This window comes from Citrus sinensis, chromosome 2, assembly GCF_022201045.2.
Source record: "Citrus sinensis cultivar Valencia sweet orange chromosome 2, DVS_A1.0, whole genome shotgun sequence".
NCBI classification, from domain to species: domain Eukaryota; kingdom Viridiplantae; phylum Streptophyta; class Magnoliopsida; order Sapindales; family Rutaceae; genus Citrus; species Citrus sinensis.
In genome coordinates this window covers 31,170,628-31,189,251 of record NC_068557.1, presented here as the reverse complement: position 1 = coordinate 31,189,251, position 18,624 = coordinate 31,170,628, and the positions used below count along the sequence as shown (strand labels likewise).

Sequence of the window (18,624 nt, the reverse complement as noted above, 5' to 3'; positions counted from 1 at the left end):
AAAATATAATTTTTAATATATTAAAATTTATATTTTTTATCTATTAGTATATTGAAATATGTGTTTTATTTATTAGTCGCATCATCACTTTATCAAAGTAAAGATGTCTCATTAAAAAATGACTATATATATACACATTGTAGGTATAGGGGTTCTTATTGTATTACATACCTAATTTTCTAAACTCTTATTAAAATAATAAAAGTATATTTAAAACCTAAGGTGGTGTTTATTTTTTTATCTAAAAAATTTGAATAAACTTGAATTAGTTTGAATTTTAATAGAACTGAATGTCTGAATCTAAATGATCTATTTATTTTTTGTTTGAATCTCTAAAAAAAAAAATTAAGTTATTTTGTTAACTTAAAAAATCTAAAAACAAGTATTTTTACATTTGTGCACTTATAAATTAATATATGCATTTCAAAATAATTTCAATAATTTTGAAGATAATTTTATATATTAAAAAATATTCTAATATTATTAGAATACTAGAAAAATTAAACTATTTACATTATATTTGTACTTATTAAATAATTTTAAAGTAAAATTTTTAATTATTATTTACTAAGGGTATTATAATCAGAACATAATTTAAGTATCTTTTGTTGAAAATTTATGTCTACTTAATTATTTTCCTAAATTTTGAGGGTATAAGGATCGGCTTGTCTGAATGCATTGCACTCCTTATCTAAAAAGGATGGACTTAGAATGTTCACATAAAAAAATTAAAAAAAATATATATATATATATATATATATATGATCGGGTTGGGTCGCGTATAGTATTTGCGCATTAGTTTATAAACTATTCATTATCAGCATCGCTATTACCAATTGATAATTTTCCTCAACTCAAAACTTTTTATATGTGTTATCAACATCATCAATTTTATCACATCTTTCACCTATTTCTAAAAAATCGTACATATATACGTATACATACATTCATCCAAATAAAGGAATTTAATTAAAAAAAATCACAATATTATTCAATGATGAAGGATTTCCGCATCAACCTTCAAGCTCCATAATTTCAACAACTCCAGAAAAATGGTAACTCTTTCCTCCAAACACACAGATATGACTTCTATAGTACGTACTTGCTGAAAATTTTAGATACAAAGATGATGCGAGAAGGTATGACACATAGACGTAGGTTACAAAAAAGTTGAATGTTGAAACTTGAAACTAGCTTGCGGATGATTTTGCACATCCGCTGGACTCAAATTGTGTTGTGAAGATCATGGGCAGATTTTGAAGAACCAGTCCATGAGGGGACTGGTGTTGATAATTGGGCAACCGATCTTTGTCTTTCCATATGAATATGACTGTCTCTCATGGCCTTAAACTTCAAATATGCCTCTGCATTAATTTCACGGACATCATCGGTAGAGGAAGAACCAGGCAAGAAGCTGGCTGACGATGAATAATGAGACAGACTTCCTTCCAAACCCGAACTATTCATTTCTCTTGGATGGTCTCTTAGAGTTTTAAACCTCAAGTCTTCACTCAAACCACCGGCTTCAGGGATTACATCCGGAATGTTAGAAGATCCTTCCAGCATGCTTACCACTTCAGACATGGTTGGCCTTAGTGAAGGTGACGCATTGGTGCATAAGAGTGCTATTTTAATCATTCTCTCTGCTTCAACCTTGTTGAATTCTGATCCGAGCCTTGGATCCACTAACTCCATTAACGTACCACTTCGGTGTAAATGGAAGGCCTGGGAAATACATAACCGAGACAATTATGTTAAAAATTCTACATTTATTGGATTTAAACTCATGCCATAACCGTTGTCCCAAATAAATAAATAACAAACAAACAAACATGTCCCCACTAAAATGGAGTTAAATGTGCTACTAAAGAATAAAAATTTAGTTAATCTCGTACCCAGTCAAGAGGACAGGTGCAATTACTGTCTGGCACATAACTCATATTATTCTTCCCACTGACGATTTCCAAAGCCACAACTCCGAAACTGTAAACATCTGCTTTGTAGGTCAAGTAACCCCATAGAGCGTACTCTGGTGCCATATATCCTCTGCATATAAAATTATCATGAGTTTTGATGTTAAAATAGTGACAAAATGTCATTGAAAAGAGAGACATGTAGCTTACATTGTTCCAGCAACTCGAGTACTGATGTGAGTTTTTTCCTCCTCATCAAGCTTAGCCAGTCCAAAGTCAGATATTTTGGGGTTTAAATCTCTATCTAGCAGAACATTCGTAGCTTTGATGTCTCTATGAACTATTTTGAATCTGGATTCTTCATGTAGAAAAGCTAAACCTCTGGCTATCCCAAGGCAGATCTTCTGCCTCACTGGCCAGTTCAATTTCAGTTGACTGTTTTCGCCACCTTAACATGACCATTCCAAGAAATATTACTAGGGAGAATAATAGATTGTTATATAACTTGTATAGTGTTTCTAAGTTACTATTTTATTTTCCTCTCATTTAATCAATCAAGCAATCATCAATATATTACACTTACCGAATAAAGCATGGGCAAGGCTGTTGTTTTCCATGTATTCATATACTAGCAAGAGTTGATCCCCTTCAACACAACAGCCATGAATTTTAACAAGATTTGGGTGTTGCAAACACGAAATCATGGCTATCTCATTTAAGAATTCACGATTCCCCTGCCTTGATTTTGAAGAGAGCTGCTTCACAGCAATTATAGTACCATTGGTTAACTGACCCTGCATGTATGTATGTAACAAGAAGAACCGTTAAAGGAAGTTCTGTATACAAAAGAATAATCACGATGACCAAAGGTTTGAGTGTATACCTTGTAAACAGGTCCAAATCCACCTTCGCCAATCTTGTTCATGGGATCAAAATTGCTAGTGGCAGCTCTTATTTGCTTTAAGGTAAAAGAACTGGCTTGGAATTCTAGTCCTTCAAGATCTGTTCAAATGAAAGAGAAGTACAGTTTTAAAAAGTTGCCTGATTTTTAGTGTTTACGCTTTGTAAAAGAACCATAGACCAGCTAAAAAAACATTTTCAATCGATAAATTTCCTCCAGCCACAAGGTTTTGTTATGATTGTTTTAGTTTCAGTTCTCTCTTCCTGAAGCAGTTACTCATCTATTTGAAAGATTCCAAACCTTCTTGTCTTCCGCTCTTGGTTCTAAAATAGTGTCTCCAACAGAAGATACCCAACACCAAGATAATGAGACATGATCCTATAATAACGCCAGCAACAATTGGTGCAATCGTCTTTTTTCCTGCCCCATAGAGGGGTTTGAAGTCTGCCAGAAAGCATAAGCCAAGAAATTATGATAATCAGAAACAACAAACATAGGAAGAAAGAATGACTGTGAGTATTCAAGACTATATCGATTAGTTGGATGTTTGCTTTAAATTTTCAAATGGTTTTCTACCATAGGTGCTGTGGCTTACAGTTCTTAGATTTCACACTATTGGAGCACTTGAACTTTTATTCTCAAAATGATTGTACAACATGTCACATTGTTAGCCCGACATGGGACATGGAAGAAGTGGAAAAGAAAATCACTCACTGGGATCCACAGAAATAGCTGATATAAGAGGCCCATAAACTCCACCAATAGGAATTGCAGTAGTGCCTTTGCCAGCCCATTGGAAGCGAATCTCTAAAATGTGATTGGAAACATTGGCAGTGAATGGTCTCGTGATTGGTTTAAGAACTCCATGAGCTTCAGCTTCAATGTTAAAATCCTTCTCAACTAATTTGTCCTGCAACATAGCAAACCAACAAAATTTGTATTTGTTATCCTGAAAGAAACAAACTCCATATGACCAAGTGACTAAGAAAATGGGCTCTCAAGAATAGCTTTAAACATATCACACAACTGGAGACATCTCACAAGATGGAACATTTTGAATGGAACACATCAGGCACAAAATTATAATATGCAAGCCCACAACCCATCATCTGATTCTCAGGCATCACAGCCTGAGTTGACTCTGATGAAAATATATTTCTTGATTGTCATAAAGTACCTGGATATAAATATCAAATATGCGCCTGCCAAGGGTTTTATATGTTTTGTCATTTGTGAATTGGATCTCCGCAAAGTGTAGAGCCACTGAATAATTCCCATTTTCTAAACAATATCCAATATAAGTAAGCGAAAGAGGAGAAATACGTGCATCATTGTACAATTCAGAAATCCCTGATGACTGTGAATTTGCAATATAATTAGTATTTTGCTCATCATCATCATCTGTGAAATCTCCTGTGCTACTGATTCCCCAGTTAGTACCATCCAGTAAATGGTATGTTGCAGCACCACCACCAACTCCTGCATCTCCTTCGAATGTGCTGTCATTTACTTTTACATTACCTCCACCACAATTAATGTGCAAAGAGTGCCAATCTGTGAAGAGAAAACAATGTGAAATACTAAAGCAGCAAAGACCTTTTCACATACTGTTAATCCATTTGAAAACATTAAAAGGAAAGCAAGCTCATATGGTCAGTTTTTTTATTTATTATTTATTTTGTTGGGGGTTGGGGAACTTGTGAGTGATCAGCAAACGTAATTGTATTATCATCAATTCTAGGGATCAACTAGATTACTTCACCTTGCCTTTAAGTACTTCAGATAAAGCACTTACGTACATGATAACAAGACTTGTGATTGAATTCGTAAAGAACATGACAAAGAATTGTGATTCCAGGAGTCAATAAATGTGAAGAGAATATAGAAGAGATTCTAATACGAAGAGAATTCTAACAACATCAAATCTGAAATGATACTTACATCGATGACATGTGAAATTGTTTGTACATGGAAAAACTCCACGTCTGGTTTTAGTCAAGAAAAAATGTAAACAAAACAGATTAGCTCCATATCGTTGCCAAGTGAGGTCAACAACAGTAGAGTAACAAATGGCTGTCGTGAGAAGATTTCTTGCTTTCATTGAAAAGCAAATGGCACCATCAAAACAGAAATGAAGATTTAATGATAGAATGACCAGCTATATGCGCAAAATACTTCATGTAGAGGTAATTACCTTCGTAACTTTTTTTGTTTTTAAAGGAATTACCACTGTAACTTAAGCTGGTATAATAGGAAAGAAAAAGGGAACTTACAAGTTATTTTCCACTGAAGAACTCCGGAACAAATTCAGATTTAGATTCCTAGTTAAAAAATGATACATCTATCAGGACTTAGATCCATCACAGGATATACATGGAGGTAAACAGAATCAGATAATTATTCACTTAAGAGAAATATACTGACGGTTTCTCACGGCAAGCAGGCTGCTCAGGACTCTGCCAAGTGAAATTATTGTAAGAAAGGTCCCTGCATGCAAGAAAGAAACAACGATCTTTTCATTGTAGATGGAAATTTAATTTAAAATGATGAAGCAATTGAAAGATACAAGAGAATGTCTTTGTGTTTGACACAACCCCCTCACTGCTATCCTCATCAAATGAAAAAGCTAAACCTCAAAATTGTTTTGTTTCTAATATGTGCTAGTTGTGATATGTGATGTGCTCCACAAAGCCTAACATAATGGCTTGTTCATATGCCTCCAGCAAACTCATTTTCAACAATAGTAAATTAACAGATTAACAAATTTATAGAGCTTAACGATGGATAACAAATGCACGTTACAAGGATTGATGCTCATAAACTCCTCTGATAAACATAAGAATCTAAAATCCAAGAGATAAGGTACACACACATTAGTTCCTTTCTTCAGGATTGACTCCGGTACATTCCCTTGGATAGAATTGCCGGTAAGAAAGCTGATAAAGGCCAGATCAAGCAGTTAGTATCTGGACATTTGAAAATTAGAATAGTAAAATTAAAACTTTTGTTTCAGTAACTTGCGTGAATTTCAAATCGGCTGGGAGTGCAACATCGGGAAGTTCCCCAGTTAGATGATTAAAGCTGAGATCCCTATAAAAGCCAAAAAAAGAAAAAAAAGAAAGAAAGAGAGAGAACAAAAATTTATACGTGTGCTAATTAGAGACCCTAACTACATATGATGATCTGCACAATAGAACATAGGTAATCGATAAGTAAGTAAGTAACATACTTACAGAAACCGAAGATTTTTTATTCCCCATATATATTCAGGTATCTCTCCAGATATATTACAGTTCCTCAAAATTCTGGAAATCCATCAACAATCAAATCAGATGAAGCAATTTTGAGGTGAATAAACTCCATTAATGTGATAAAAATGAAGAGTCATACATCCGTGTAAGGCCTGTCATGTTTCTAAGCATCGGAAAAGTCTGATTCATTCCTTGCAAGTCACTAATCCTCCTGTTCATATAAGTATCGTCATTAACATATCTTTTCAGCAATATTCAATATGCTGAACTAATATGACAATGAAAGTATTAAATCATTTGAATTATTGTAAAAGAATGCTTATTAAATTTTCACTGACAATTGATTTAGCTTATCCAAAGCAGAGATTGATGGCGGAATGGGTCCTTCAAGTCCACTACCTTGAATTTCTCTGCATTAAGTTAAGTAAAGCAATCAATAATATTTCAAGGGCCTGACAGTAACTTGAACAATTTTGGCATGTCGAAGAGCCTACAGTCTGTTAAGTTGTGTCCAGCTTTGTATAAAATCTGGCACACTCCCATTGAAGTTGTTGTCATTAATCCTACTGCATTGTCCAACAAGAACAAGAATGAATTATGGCTTACACTTTCTGCCAAATTTCAGAATATCCTCAGAATAAACTTTTGAAAAGCTTACAAGTCTGTTAAATTTTTCAGCTTCACAAGTTCCATTGGTAAATTTCCAATCAATCTATTGGATGATAGTCTCCTGCAATAAAATGTAGATTATCCTCCGATGAATATGCTGATAACGGACAAAAACTGAACGTAAAGAAACCCCATAAATGCCTTACAAGGTTTCCAAGTTAACGAAATTCCCAAGCTCTTGAGGTATTGTTCCTGAAAATTGGTTTTCTTCAAGGTCCCTGGTAAACAGATCCATTGAGATTTCTAATAATCGTAGAACATATTGGTATAAAAACTTAAAGGACTCTTACCTGCAAATTTGTACATACACATGCACAAAGAAAATATTCTGAGGAATAATTAAGCATAAGACTTCTAGTTTATCTCCTTGAAGAAACAAGAATTTTGTTCTCTCAGTCAAAGAAATAAAAAATAATTGGAAAATTCATGAAATTTAAAATAATGAAAAACTATAATCAGTTCATTTCTGCAAGTCCATCAACTGGATATTGTAGTCATGATGAGTTTTCGAAGCTTACAAGTATGTGAGACTAGTAATGTTCCCCAAATGGCTTGGAATATTGCCTGACAATCGGTTTGCAAAAACAGATCTGCATGGACAATTCCAATATGGTTAATTCAGTGAGACAAACAAAATTTTATTTGCTCGACTGATAGAAAGATGCAGATATAGCTTACATATACTTCAGTTGCATCGAGGCCCATTCACGTGGTATCGAACCATGCAGATAGTTGTAAGCAAAATCACTGCATTCCACAACAATATCAATCAAATTTACAAATTGGTCTGTAAAAGAAAGAAGGAAACAAAGATATTCATAATGTAGTAGACTACTAGGGGTGCATTTAGTTACATTTTTGGCATGGGTCTATTTTTTGGTAGCATTAGACTAAAAATAAACAAAATTGCAAAATTCCTTCTGAGGAAGCACTTGTAGATGATTTCTAGAAAATGCTTTGAGGGTCAAAAATGTACCGGAAATGCTTTATGGAGGAGCATCAGCAAGTGCTTTTAAAGTTCTTTCACAAGCATTCACAGAAACCCTCTCAACAAAATCGGGTATCAATCCCAAATGCATAAAAAATTAGCGAACAATAAAATTACAATATATATGCATTGATGAAAGTTGTGTACAATCTTACACATTTTCGAGGTAAGGAAGATTGACAATTTGAGGTGGGAGAGTTCCTGGAAGGCTGAAACGCATGAATTCCCTGAAAAAGTAAAGCAAACCCAGATTATTTTATGGGAAAAGAAATTTCCTTTTCGTAAAAACAGCACTTTTCACACTCCATTAATGGGCAATAGCAATTTTCAGACTTTTTAATTACTACATTAAAAATTGACACTGTGTGACCAAGATTCCTCTTTGAAAGAATGCTACAAATACTTGTGATTTGCAGAAGATATCTTTAGAATAAATTCTGGAATTAACTTTCAAAGAAACATGTTCGTGAGAGAATCAAGGCAACTAATTCGTGAGAGAATCAAGGCAACTAACTTACATGGCAATAATGTGGCAGGTTTCATTCTGAAATTGGCAGTTGCAGGTGATGTTTCTCAAAGGATCTGTTAATACAATCTGTTTTATAGTGACGTGATCTTCACAAGCATCAGAACCGAAAGTCCAGTTAGTGGCTCCCATTGTTTGAGCTATCTGATTGAGAACATCAACTGCATTTTCATCATCATCATCAGAAAATTTAAAAGTTAAAAAAAAAACTGCTAATAATGCTTTTAAAAGAATACTTGAGATTCTGGGTTTTTACTATCTTGATAAAGTAATTATTCAGAGATAGGATCAAACCAACTGCCAACACAATCAAAACCTACTAATCGAAGTAGATCCTACTTGGCAAAAATGAAAATGTGTACTAAAATTGCAAAAAATTGAACTTACCTTCATCTCGAGGCAGTTTAGCAGCAGCAAAAATTTGAGCCCAAAAGCAACTCATAACCAGCACAAGAAGTAGAAAACGTTTGAAGAAGAGGAGCATTTTCGAAAAACCCAAAATAGGAATCTGTATTCAAGTTTGTACACAAAATATGCCTTGAGCAGAGCAGCTCTCTTTTTGCCTCTAGCAGCCAACGTCATCCAATCGTTCTCTTCTCCTTTATCCTTACTTTTTGATTTACACAGTGGGAAAGGTTAGAATATTATGCAGCTCCATAAATAAAATATGCTGTATGCACGCACATCCAATATTTCTTTAGTCAAAATGTTGAAAAGTGAAGATTAAACAGCCATCTTAATTACTTTCAATTCACCTTTCCGTGCATGCATGAGCATGCAATACGAATACCTTTACTTTTTTTCTTTTTTTTTTTAGTAGGAATCAACGTTTAACATTTCGTATGACTAATGATAGTAACTCTAACAGAAAGGGCCGGTTATTGCTTTTGTCAAATCAATGATAAGGTTTCAGATTCCTTCGCTGCTGTAGCTTTGCCACGCCTGCAAACTCGCAAAACTTCTTGAGCTTGGAGCGAAGTGAATCATTTGGACACGCATTGATCATTGATAGCTCAAATATATGAATAGTTAGTGTCAAACTGTCAATTTGATATGGATGAGTCATAGATCTTATGTAGAAAATGAGCACAAATAGCATGGGAGACTCCAAAAAATATCTTGTAACATAACTTTTTTTTTAATTTTGTAGTGAATTTCTTTTATCTTTTAATAGTGAGGTGCTATTTTTTTAACTAATTTTGATACATTCATCGCTGCTGTTTTTCCAAAGCAGGACGGATGTGAGCCGCTACACATGGCAGCCAGCTAGGGCCAATCAGATTGGAAATGGTTGCGTGCGCCTCTAAAATTATTGAGGAAGCCAGCAATCATCAAAGTTGTTCTTTTCACATTTGTTTTGTGGACTCCAAATGTATAGTTAGTTTGTAATCTTACAGTCACCAATGTAACAAAATGCACAATAACATAGATGTGTATATACACACATATTTTCAAAAAATGAAAAAGGAACTGCGGAATTGACAACACCAAAAATGATGTATGTTTCTAGGAACTCGATGAATTATGGTTGTAAAGATCATACGCGGTTCATGAGGGCATAGTCGTCGAAAGCTGTACCTCTGAATTCATGCCTTGGATCAGCCTATAACCGTCTCTAATGACTTTATACTTCTTATATGACTCCTCATTAATTTCATAGAGATCTTGGGCAGCAGAAGTAGAGGAAGAGGCCTGATTGAACTCAGCTGATATTGAATGCTGGGACTGAGTTGCTGTCGAATTCTGACTACGCCTCAGCCCCTTTTGGTCTCTCAAGGCTTTGAACCTCAAATCTTGACTATAACTTCCAGCTTCTGGTATCATATCTGGTATGGCAGTTTTTCCTTCCAGCATGTTTACCACTTCCGACATTGTTGGCCTTAGTGATGGCGAAGCATTTGTGCACAAAAGAGATACTTTGATCATCCTTTCTACTTCTTCCTTGTTGTATTTTGATCCTAGCCTTTCATCCACTAGCTCCACTAACTTTCCATCTAGCTGAAGATGACAGGCCTACCCAAACCAAAACATAGCATTAGAGAAGACACAACAACCACAGAAATGAAAATGCAGAAGGTGAATTATATGAGTTAGTTGCTGACCCAATCAAGAAGACAAGTGCAGTCGAACTCCAGAGCTGGAGCATAACTCATATTATTTTTCCCACTAACAATTTCCAAGGCCACGATCCCAAAACTGTAAACATCTGCTTTGTAGGTCAAATAGCCCCAGAGTGCATATTCTGGTGCCATGTATCCTCTGAAGTCAAAATTATCAATTTTGTATTACACTGAAACAATAACAAAATTATCAGTTTTAAATGAGAGACATGAAATGAGGCTTACATGGTTCCAGCAATGCGAGTGCTGATGTGGGTTTTATCCTCCTCATCAAGCTTAGCTAGTCCAAAATCTGATATTTTGGCGTTTAAATCCCTATCTAGCAGAACATTTGTAGCTTTGATGTCTCTGTGAACAATTTTGAATCTTGATTCTTCATGAAGAAAAGCTAACCCCCTGGCTATGCCAAGACAGATCTTCTGCCTGGTCGGCCAGTCCAATTCCAGTTCACAGTTTTCACGACCTTAAAAATACAATAACCATTCCGAATCCAATCAGAAACATCCCTACAGAAAATGAAACATAATATACCTGTATGTAACATTTGCTTCTTGTTTTACTAGACTAAACTTACCAAACAAAGCACGGGCAAGGCTGTTGTTTTCCATGTATTCGTATACTAGCAAGAGTTGATCCCCTTCAACACAACAGCCATGAATTTTAACAAGATTTGGGTGTTGCAAGCACGAAATCATGGCTATCTCATTTAAGAATTCACGATTCCCCTGCCTTGATTTTGAAGAGAGCTGCTTCACAGCAATTATAGTACCATCTGCTAGTTGACCCTGCATCCCAGTTATGAAAAAAGAAATGTACAAATTTTAAGTAACCATTGAAGGAAATTTTGTGTTAAGAGGATGATTAGGGGCAAAAGGTTGGCCAATATACCTTGTACACAGGTCCAAATCCACCTTCTCCAATCTTCTTTGCAGAATCAAAATTGTTAGTTGCAGCTTTAATTTGCTTTAAGGTAAAAGAAATTGTTTGGAGATCCGACTCTTTCATAAAACCTGTCCAAATAAAGAGAGACAAGTGTAGATGAGTTTCTGGATTCATTAAGTTATTTCCTTACTAAATTTAATGTGGATGGTCAAAATGAGCATCAGCATGTAGTTTGAACCTAAATGTCTTCACATGCTTACATAAATGCTGTCAAGAGCTAAAGTTAATGCTGTTATAAAGCTACTATTTTGATTATTATAATGAAAAAGAAAATGATTGTGAATAAATGTTGAGTAGCAAACGGAAGCATTTTTAAATTTTTATCTAAAAGAAGCCCACACCTCTTTCTTTGCGCCTCTTGGTTCTCAAATAGTACCTCCAACCGAGGATACCGAACGCCAAGATTATGAGAGATAATCCTGCAACTACTCCAACAACAATCGGCACTACCTTCTTCTTTTCAGGTTTGAAGTCTGCCAAGGAGAATCCATGAAGCAGGATTATCAGAAGCATGTGAAAACATGGAACGAATGCATTACAGAAACGTGTGGGCATGAAAAAAAATTCAAAACTACATTGATAGGCTTAATAACTTATGGAGATTTTCTTTTTCCTTTCACATAAAATGGATATGTAAGAAAATGGCTGCAAACAAACTAAATATCTGAATTTTGGTTGTTTTCTAATGTACAATCGTAGAGAGTTAAACTTCAAAAAAGAACATTTGAAATTGTGTTACTAAAAATCCGGACTTCGCAACGTATTATAATGTTAGTCGATTTTGAAAACAGAATAAGGGATGAAAAGGACTCACTGGGGTCATTCAATGAAATAGCTGATACTAGGGGGCCATAAACTCCCCTTTTAGGAAGTGCCGTAGTCCCTTTTCCAGCCCAATGGAAACGGATCTCTATAATGTGATTTGTAACAGTGACATTATAGGGTCTTGCAACTGGCTTAAGAGCCCCAGAAGCTTCAGCTTTTATATCGAAATTCCTCTCAACTAGTTTGTCCTGAAACAAGACAATCCAGAGAAACATATTGAGAATCATCCATCATATTACTCAATAGCACAACTGTCTCCCAAGAACTCACAGAGAGAAATGTGTCCGATGAAAATCTATTTGCTGATTCTGATTAATTACCTGAATATAAATATCAAACAGACGCCTTCCCAGGCTGAAAAATGTAATTCCATTACTGAACTGGACCTCCGCAAAGTGTAGACTCAAAGTATAATTTCCGTTGTCTAAACAATATCCAAAATACGTAAGTGAAAGAGGAGCAATGCGTGCATTAATGTATAGTTCAGAAAGGTTTGATGAGTCAGGAGTTGCAATGTAACGTCTGTTTTGTTCATCATCATCATCAGTGAAGTCTCCACTGCTACTAAAACCCCAGTTAGTATCATCTTGTGAATGGTATGTTGCAGCACCACCACCAATTTGTCCATCTCCTTCAAATGTGCTGCCATTTACTTTTACTTCATTTCCACCACAATTAATGTGCAGTGAGTGCCAATCTGCCGAGAAAAAAGAATGTTAAAGACTATCTGAGCAATGAGTTTTCAAGAAACCAGAAATGAACTGACAATTAAAAAATAAACAGAAGAATTGAAGTTGATTTGAATATGATATTATTAATAGCTAGGCTACCAAATATTTGTGATTCTAAAAGTCAACATATTCGAGATATAGATTTTATGGTGACTTACTGATAGTAGAGTATACTTACATCGATCGCATTTGAAATTATTCCTACATGGAAGAACTCCACTTCTGGTTTTAGTCAAGGAAAAAAAGAATATTAGTAGACATTACATTGTCTAATCTAAAAATATACGTTGCTTCTTATTTATTGGATGATAAAATTACTGTATATTTGCAAACTTCTTTATACATTGGTTGTTAAATCTGTCACATAAGCTACAATAATAAGAAAGCATGAAAAGCAACATACAAATTGCTGTCCCCAGAAGAACTTCGGAACAGGTTCAGATTTAGATTCCTAACGAAATAACGGGAGACAAAGCAAATATCAGCACTCAGATATACCAAGTGATATTATAAGCGGAGAAGATTATTTATTTAACATAGAGAGGGAAATATACTGACTGTATCTCCCGACAAGCAGGCTGCTCAGGGTTTTGATGAGTGAAATTATTATATGACAGATCCCTGCATGCAAGAAAGAAGCAATGAAGGAAATTTCATGCATAAGATTATTTATTTAACAAAATTGATGTTTAATATGGTCTCTTTAGAAACAGGATTACAAAGTTACATATGGTTACTATATAGTAAATCAACAGATTGCAAATATATATGAACATAAATCACCAAAATAAGTAAAACTCAAGGCATCCAGGTGATAAGATACACACACATTAGTTCCTTTCCTCAAGATCGACGCTGGTATGTTCCCGCTGAGAAAGTTGCCAGTTAGAAAGCTGACCAAGGCCATATCAAGTGGTTAATGAGTTGGACATCACATAATTAACATTGTAAATCCAGACAGTTGATTTCATTAACTTACATGAATTTCAAACTCGGTGGAGTTGCAACATTGGGAATTTTCCCGGTTAGCCTATTAAAACTGAGATCCCTGTCCAAACCAAATTCAAAAGAGAATGATTATCCATGTAAATACATTAACTGGCCTGTAAGTGCTGATGCTTCAACTCTATTGCTGCTATGGCAGCTGCAAGGTATAGAAGAATACTACATTACTAGTTGGTGTTACATTTCATGAATGCTAACCGTGAATTTTGCTTTCATTTTCAAGTATTTAATTTCTGCATTAGAAAACAAAGAATGTAGCATACTTACAAAATTCGCAGATTATTCATTCGCCAGATATATTCAGGAAACTCCCCAGAAATACCACAGTTTCTCAAAATTCTGAAAATCCAACATTAATCCTGTAAGATAATTATAAGGCGAATAATCATACTCCATCAAAATGATAGAAAATAGCCAATGAGCATACATCCTTTTAATGCCTGCCATCTTTCTAAGATCCGGAAAAGGATGATTTCTTCCAGCTATGTCACTAATCCTCCTGTTAGAGTGCCATAATTAACAGATCCTTTTAGTATCGTTAAATATAATAAATTAATCATATAAATTGATGTATTAAATCATTCTGATTATTGTAATTGAAAAGTAGAGAAATATTTACTCACAATTGTGTCAGCTTTTCCAAGACAGAGATGGATGATGGAATGGGTCCATGAAATTCACTACCTTGCATTTCTCTGCATCAACTCAAATTAACCAATCAAGAACAATCAAGAACCAGAATGTATGCTGAGAAATCTTTGTAATGTAGATGATCGTACAGTCTGTCAAGTTGCTTCCAGTTTTGTATAAATTCTGGTATACTCCCATTGAAGTTGTTGTCACTGATCCTACTGCAATGTGCAATAAGAATGAGTACAGCTTATACCTCTGATGAATTTTGAGCATGATCTGACACTAATCAAGAAAGCTTACAAGTCCGTTAAATTTTTTAGCTCAGCTAGTCCCGTGGGCAAACTTCCACTCAACTGATTGGACGATAGTCTCCTGTAACCCATGACAATTTATCGTCCAAATGATTACATTGATCATGAACAAATATCAGCCACAAAAAAGCTTGACAATGCCTTACAGAGTTCCCAAGTTCACTAATTTCCTGAACTCCTCAGGTACGGTTCCTGAGAATTGGTTTGCTTCAATGTCCCTGGTAAAATAGACCCATTCAGATTACAAATGGAATAAATTTGTTATCATTTACATCAGTGGCCTAAATATGTTTGCATAAACCAAGAATTGAGAGCTTACAAGTACGTGAGACTGGTAATGTTCGTCAAATGGCTTGGAATATTGCCTGATAACCGGTTTCCAAAAACAGAGCTGCATTAAGATTATTGACGATCAATTAACTGTACGAAACTAGTAGAATGCTAAATGCTTAACCTGATTAGAGAGAATTAGATATAGCTTACATGAACTTCAACTGCAACAAAGCCCATTCGACTGGTATGGAACCATTTAGATAGTTGTAGGCAAAATCACTGCAAATTAACAAAAACGATTAATTTATTTATAAGTTTAATCTCCCAATGCATTAAATTGGAGACTGTTCAACTCACACTTTCTGGATGGAAGGAAGCTGAACCAATTCCGGTGGAAGTGTTCCAGAAAGGTTGCAACGTTTGAATTGTCTGAAAATGGAAAACAAAAGATACCCAAAATTGGTCCTTCACATCAACCTAAACACAAGACTGAAAAATAAAAATATGCCGCTTCAAATTTTATAAAATGACAGAAAAAGATCCTACATTTCAGTGATGTGGCTTGTATTATCGATTCCAAGGTTGCAAGTAATGATCCTGGTGGGACCTTCTTCCAGCACTATCGGTGTCTCATTCAGGTCACAAGCATTAGCATCAAACGTCCAGTCCCTAGCTCCCATTGTTTTGGCAATTCGATTGAGCGCATCAACTACATACACAAAGATGCATCTCTCAATTAAACATCAGAACTTGGTGAAAATAACAGTTTTGAGTTCGACCAGTCACCAAATTTGAAGTTGTATTTTGGGTTTTTTATTTAAATATGCCCCCATTTGTGCTTAAATACTAAATCTATACCCCATTACAAACATATACCTCGTGAAAGTGTAAAAAGTAAAAAATAACCTAAAAAAACCATCTATTTACGTTTACTTTCTCTCTCATGATTTCTACATAATAACACAACCAAAGTCAAGTATACTGGACTTGTTACCTGACTTAATTAAAAAGAAAATTTTTATTTCAATTTGAGTCGAGTATTCTCAACTAATTATCGAACTTTAATGAAAAATCAAAAATTTTTGCTGAATGAATATTAGGTAAGGTTAAATTAAAGTCGGATATTCTTGACTCTTTACTCGACTTACTTGAAAAAATCAAAAAAATTTCAAATAATTTTTTATTTCAATTGAAGTCGAGTATTCTCGACTATTTACCCGACTAACATGAAAAAGTTGAGAATTTATGCTGAATTACTAATTGTGTATGGTTTGGTTGAAGTCGAGTATTCTCGAATATTTACCCGACTTCGAGGAGTTGGGTTTAGTTTTATGAGGATTTAGTTGTGGTTATTTTTGTACTTTCTCTAGTTTTTTAGAGTATATATGTGTAAAATTTAAGAGTGTTATAATTTTAGGTATATATTGGGTATTTAGAAGGAAATGGGGTATATCCCACGCAATTCTCCCTTGTATTTTTTTTATTTTTTTAATAATATTATGAATGCCACTAATCTGACCATTGTAAGATCGCTGACCCTCAATTCAATTATCATCTTAGGCTCTTAACAATGTTTTATTCTTTATTTCTGAGAATAATACACTACTAATACCAAGAGAGAGAGAGAGAGAGAGAGAAATGAAACATAAGCTACAATTGGTTACAAGATATCATGAAGAAGGGGATATTGAAAATAAAAAGAAAATTTTATCAGTCGAACCTTCAGCTCGAGGCAGAGTAGCAGAAACAAGTACTTGTGTCCATAAGCAGCTTAAAGACAGAATTGAGACAAGGAGCAGGTCAAGCTTCAAGAAGGACATCTTTGAAGACCCAGAAAAGCTAGCCGTGAGGTATGAGCTATGAGCTATCTTTCAATTCTACCCAGTTTCCTTGTTGTACCGTACGGATCTTCTGATGAGCTGTTATTATGACGTTGTTTTAATAATCTTGCGCTTCTTTTATATTTGCTAAATGCAGGGATGATGAATCTTCCAAGCAAATAGCTCGATTAAGAAAATTCCAACCACCCTTCTAATGTGATTTTGTCTTTCGTCCTGGTACGATTTTAGAATGCAGTACCAGTCAAACTAAAGTTAGATTTGTTTTTGTCATATTCTGAATTGTATCCAAGTGCATTGTTTTAATAAAAAATTGTCTCGGCACAAGGTTGACTTGCTGCCAATGATAAGATTCTTATTAAACCTCATCCACAGCATGTCTGATTAATTAATCGCCGACATGAATTTTTCTACCTTACAGGTCAACGAAAGATACATCCCTCACAAATTGAATTGTTGGTCCCTATCGAATCTATTGGTATACGACCCCCCGATATTTGAATTTTCATTGGTTTTTTTGCATGGTCAAACTGTAGGATTCTGCTTTAAATATTTTGCTTTTGACCATCGAAATTGAGGCAGCATGGCCACGGCTCTCTGATTTTTTTTTTTACATCAGTGACTATTATTTTAATGCAATAATGCATGTGTTAGGAAATTAATTAAATTTCCTTATACACACACAAATAAATATTTATTTATTTATATATATGTCATAGCAACATTAGAATGGAATATGGATAGAAAAGATTATAGAGATATAGTTTAATGAATCAATTAACCAATTACTCACAGATGTCCATACACAATCTGAACTTAATTAGTGTGTTAATTGGACCTTAAAAAGAGAGAGAGAGAGAGAGAGAGAGAGAGAGAAATCCACTCTGGTTTGGTAATTAAAATATGTTTTTTTTCTTCCAATTGGAAATGGATGTCTCACTTTGATATTGATGACTTGAATAAATCAATAAATTATTTGACTACGTTACCTCCCATTCCCATTGGCTATCTTTCACAAAATACACGCATTGACTATTGGTTGTTTGAAAAATTTTCTCTAGTTTGAAGATAAATTTTTGGTTTTACATTTCTCAGTAGACTTTTATTTTTGTAAGTACATTTCTTAGTGGACTTGGAGATTTTTGTGTTCATGCAAAGAACTTTCTCTTCTTGCTTTTTCCCATTAAAGAAAGAAAATAATTATTTACTATTTAATTTCAATGATGAAAGAGACATTTGCAAAACAGATTTCAAGCTGTAATATGACGGGCGATTGGCGATTCCCGCCGGATCCTATATCGTGCGTAGCCAGAAAATAACAATAAGATGACTTCTTGTTTGCTATTATTGTTTCTCAAATCTCATGGAAAGGATATTGGTTCTCCGTTTGTATTAAAAAAGTCCCAAACCATTTTTCTTTTGAATGATTACGATTTCGGATATATTACAGCTTGAAATCTACTAGGATTTTAGATTTTAGATATCTATCTATCTATCTATATATATATATATATATATATATATATATATATATATATATATATATATATATATATTTATTTATTTATTTATTTATAGTGCAACTAGAAGAAAATAAAAAGATAAAAACAATAATAGTTTGCCATTATATTATCACAAGTTATAGAAACATGTAATAATGCTAATTATTAAAATTTAATTTAGGTAAGGATAAAAATT

The 18,624-nt window shown here is 34.3% G+C and overlaps 1 protein-coding gene across 1 annotated transcript; it reads right to left on the bottom strand.

Annotated features, from left to right (window-relative positions):
- Nucleotides 1-946: 946 nt before the first annotated feature.
- Nucleotides 947-17,052, bottom strand: LOC102620861 (uncharacterized). Its single transcript, XM_052435003.1, has 48 exons — nucleotides 16,809-17,052; nucleotides 15,635-15,797; nucleotides 15,446-15,517; nucleotides 15,299-15,367; nucleotides 15,135-15,206; nucleotides 14,962-15,033; nucleotides 14,805-14,876; nucleotides 14,651-14,722; nucleotides 14,495-14,566; nucleotides 14,299-14,370; nucleotides 14,139-14,210; nucleotides 13,846-13,914; nucleotides 13,694-13,759; nucleotides 13,425-13,487; nucleotides 13,270-13,317; nucleotides 13,045-13,088; nucleotides 12,456-12,832; nucleotides 12,125-12,323; nucleotides 11,652-11,783; nucleotides 11,257-11,378; nucleotides 10,943-11,153; nucleotides 10,594-10,831; nucleotides 10,351-10,507; nucleotides 9,800-10,261; nucleotides 8,636-8,756; nucleotides 8,241-8,409; nucleotides 7,878-7,949; nucleotides 7,413-7,481; nucleotides 7,253-7,324; nucleotides 6,881-6,952; nucleotides 6,724-6,795; nucleotides 6,560-6,631; nucleotides 6,404-6,475; nucleotides 6,205-6,276; nucleotides 6,048-6,119; nucleotides 5,836-5,904; nucleotides 5,685-5,750; nucleotides 5,239-5,301; nucleotides 5,088-5,135; nucleotides 4,756-4,967; nucleotides 3,992-4,368; nucleotides 3,529-3,724; nucleotides 3,115-3,258; nucleotides 2,797-2,915; nucleotides 2,497-2,707; nucleotides 2,124-2,361; nucleotides 1,896-2,046; nucleotides 947-1,725 (listed from the first exon to the last, which is right to left on the bottom strand). Exons 1-48 carry the CDS (start codon nucleotides 16,906-16,908, stop codon nucleotides 1,225-1,227), a joined length of 6,426 nt encoding a protein of 2,141 aa, XP_052290963.1. The 5' UTR covers nucleotides 16,909-17,052; the 3' UTR covers nucleotides 947-1,224.
- Nucleotides 17,053-18,624: the final 1,572 nt, after the last annotated feature.